Below are 2,204 nucleotides of genomic sequence, written 5' to 3'. Positions count from 1 at the left end.
AGGGAATAATTGTCTGAACCCACTCGCCTTACAATTCTCCGGTGTGGTCAGTCCACAAACCAAACAGAAAATGGCGGTTAACAATCGACTATTGGTGCTTGAATGCTAATACAGGTCCCTTAACAGCTGCGGTGCCTAACATGGCCGAGCTGATTGTAACAATACAAGAAGAAGCCCACCAGATCCTAGCCACCATCGATGTAAAAGATATGTTCTTTATGGTCCCTTTGCAGGAAGCGGATAGGGACTGCTTTGCTTTTACTTGGTATCCTGGTTTCAGCTGGGATAGAGTTAATTGTCTTCCTAGTAGCTGGTACAGTGCTATGTTTCGAGTTCAGTATGAGAAGAATGTTGATAACACACTGATGTTTTCAGTTGTTGCTAAGTAGTGTTTAGACTAAGGTCAAGGATTTTTCAGCTTCTCATGCCCAGCCAGCGAGAAAGCTGGAAGGGCACAAGAAGTTGGCACAGGACACAGCCAGAGGTGTTGCTGACCACTTTCACTGCAATCAGGATAAAGGAACAACCAGCTTGGATTCACTACTCCAGAGTGAAGGCGGCCCCAGATAAGCAATGGACTTCTGAACTTTTGGGACCGCTGAAATTAAAACTACAAAGACATTAATATGGGAAAAGAAAATGAACTCATAAGCATTTTAATTATAATATCTACCATAGGCATTGTTGCTGCTTGGAATGAGAATATTCACTATCAGGTAATTCAGACACTAGTCAATGCTACTAGGGCAAAAGATTGTTGGATTTGCACAGCATTACCTAGAGGCTGCCACTATAATGGGATAGCCAGTATGAATTGGACTCAAAATGTGTTTTGGAATTTTAATTATTCTTGTAAATATGGCCAAGAGAACGATACTTCCAAAGGACCACAATTTGACCTAGTCACTCTAACAAACAATACTTTGTTCTGTCAAAAGGACCCGCAAAATAGATCTGCAGACTTAGGATGTAGAAATATAACAGGAATAGGATATAGTTGGAATTATTCAGCAACTACCACATACAGTGGGACTGTTTGGAGCCAAGGCTCAAAAAGAAATTGTGGTTCTGGTCCTGGTTTGGAAATATATCAACATGGTCTGAAAATGACCAAGGCATCTTGTAGATTGCCCCATGGATGGTGGTGGTTATGTGGAGATGGATATGCGCGAAAGATACTACCTAAAGAATGGTATGGCGTGTGTACAGCAGGACATCTAAACACCCAGGATACTCTACATAACCACTCCCAGATACCCCGAGGATTTGTGAGGAGCTTATTACTAAAAGTACAAAAACGAACCTCAAATCCTTTGATAGAACAACCCTCAGGATTTCATAGTTTTGTATGGTGGTTATTCCCCATGCTAGGGGTCAGTGAGTTGGAAAAAACAATTGTAAACATCTCTGCTACCTTAGATGAAATATTTAACACCTCTACGAATGCTATTGCTAATATGCAAGTCGAAATCGCTTCCCTATCACTAGTAGTGGTACAGAATAGAATGGCCCTAGACATATTAACTGCAGAAGCGGGAGGAGTGTGCACGGTAATTAATCAGAGCTGTTGCAGCTATGTTAATCGAGAAGGGCAGATTGAAAAGGACTTGCACAAAATATGGGAAAAGACTAGGATTTTCCATGAAATTATTAAGGACAATATGGAATGGGGCTTTACAGATTTATGGGATAAATTGACTTCTTGGCTTCCTAATTTTGGATGGTTAAAACAACTATTTATCGGATTAATTACTCTGGCAATTTTAGGAATATTTGTGTGTGTGCTTTTCAAATGTTTTCTTTGGTGTTGCCAGAATTGAGCTGAAACATATAGTGACTAGAAAAGAAATAAGATTAGACATCAGGTGGAAACAGGAAAATATTTTGCTCAGACTCTTGAAAAGGATGGAATGTTATAGAATATTGCAAAAGAATTTGCAATGACAAAGAAAAAGGGGGGATTGAAGCAAAAGCTTGATGGAAATTTACAAGCCAAAACTTTTTAACAAGCAGCAGCAATGAACTATGTGACAGTGATATTGTGAAACGTATATGTAAGCATATGGTAATCTTTTAATGGAACTTATCTTCGGGAATGGAATGCAAGGACACTATGAGATAAAGAGGCACAGGATGCCTCAAAACTGCAGAACTGACTGAAACTAGCTCTGTGGTTTTGTCAGCATGAACATGGGAGTAAAAGC

The 2,204-nt window shown here is 39.8% G+C and overlaps 1 protein-coding gene across 1 annotated transcript; it reads left to right on the top strand.

The window, feature by feature from the left end:
• The first annotated feature begins 803 nt into the window (after nucleotides 1–803).
• On the top strand, nucleotides 804–1,989 carry LOC121232784 (endogenous retrovirus group V member 2 Env polyprotein-like). Its single transcript, XM_041121243.1, has one exon. It carries the CDS (start codon nucleotides 810–812, stop codon nucleotides 1,818–1,820), a length of 1,011 nt encoding a protein of 336 aa, XP_040977177.1. The 5' UTR covers nucleotides 804–809; the 3' UTR covers nucleotides 1,821–1,989.
• The last annotated feature ends 215 nt before the right edge of the window (nucleotides 1,990–2,204 follow it).

Source organism: Aquila chrysaetos, chromosome W (genome assembly GCF_900496995.4).
Source record: "Aquila chrysaetos chrysaetos chromosome W, bAquChr1.4, whole genome shotgun sequence".
In the NCBI taxonomy this organism is placed as follows: Eukaryota; Metazoa; Chordata; class Aves; order Accipitriformes; family Accipitridae; genus Aquila; species Aquila chrysaetos.
This window is presented reverse-complemented; position numbering and strand designations above follow the sequence as displayed.

Bases quoted from the DNA above. Each gene is read 5' to 3' on its own strand.
- LOC121232784 (XM_041121243.1), top strand. From the start codon at position 810: ATGAATTGGACTCAAAATGTGTTTTGGAATTTTAATTATTCTTGTAAA.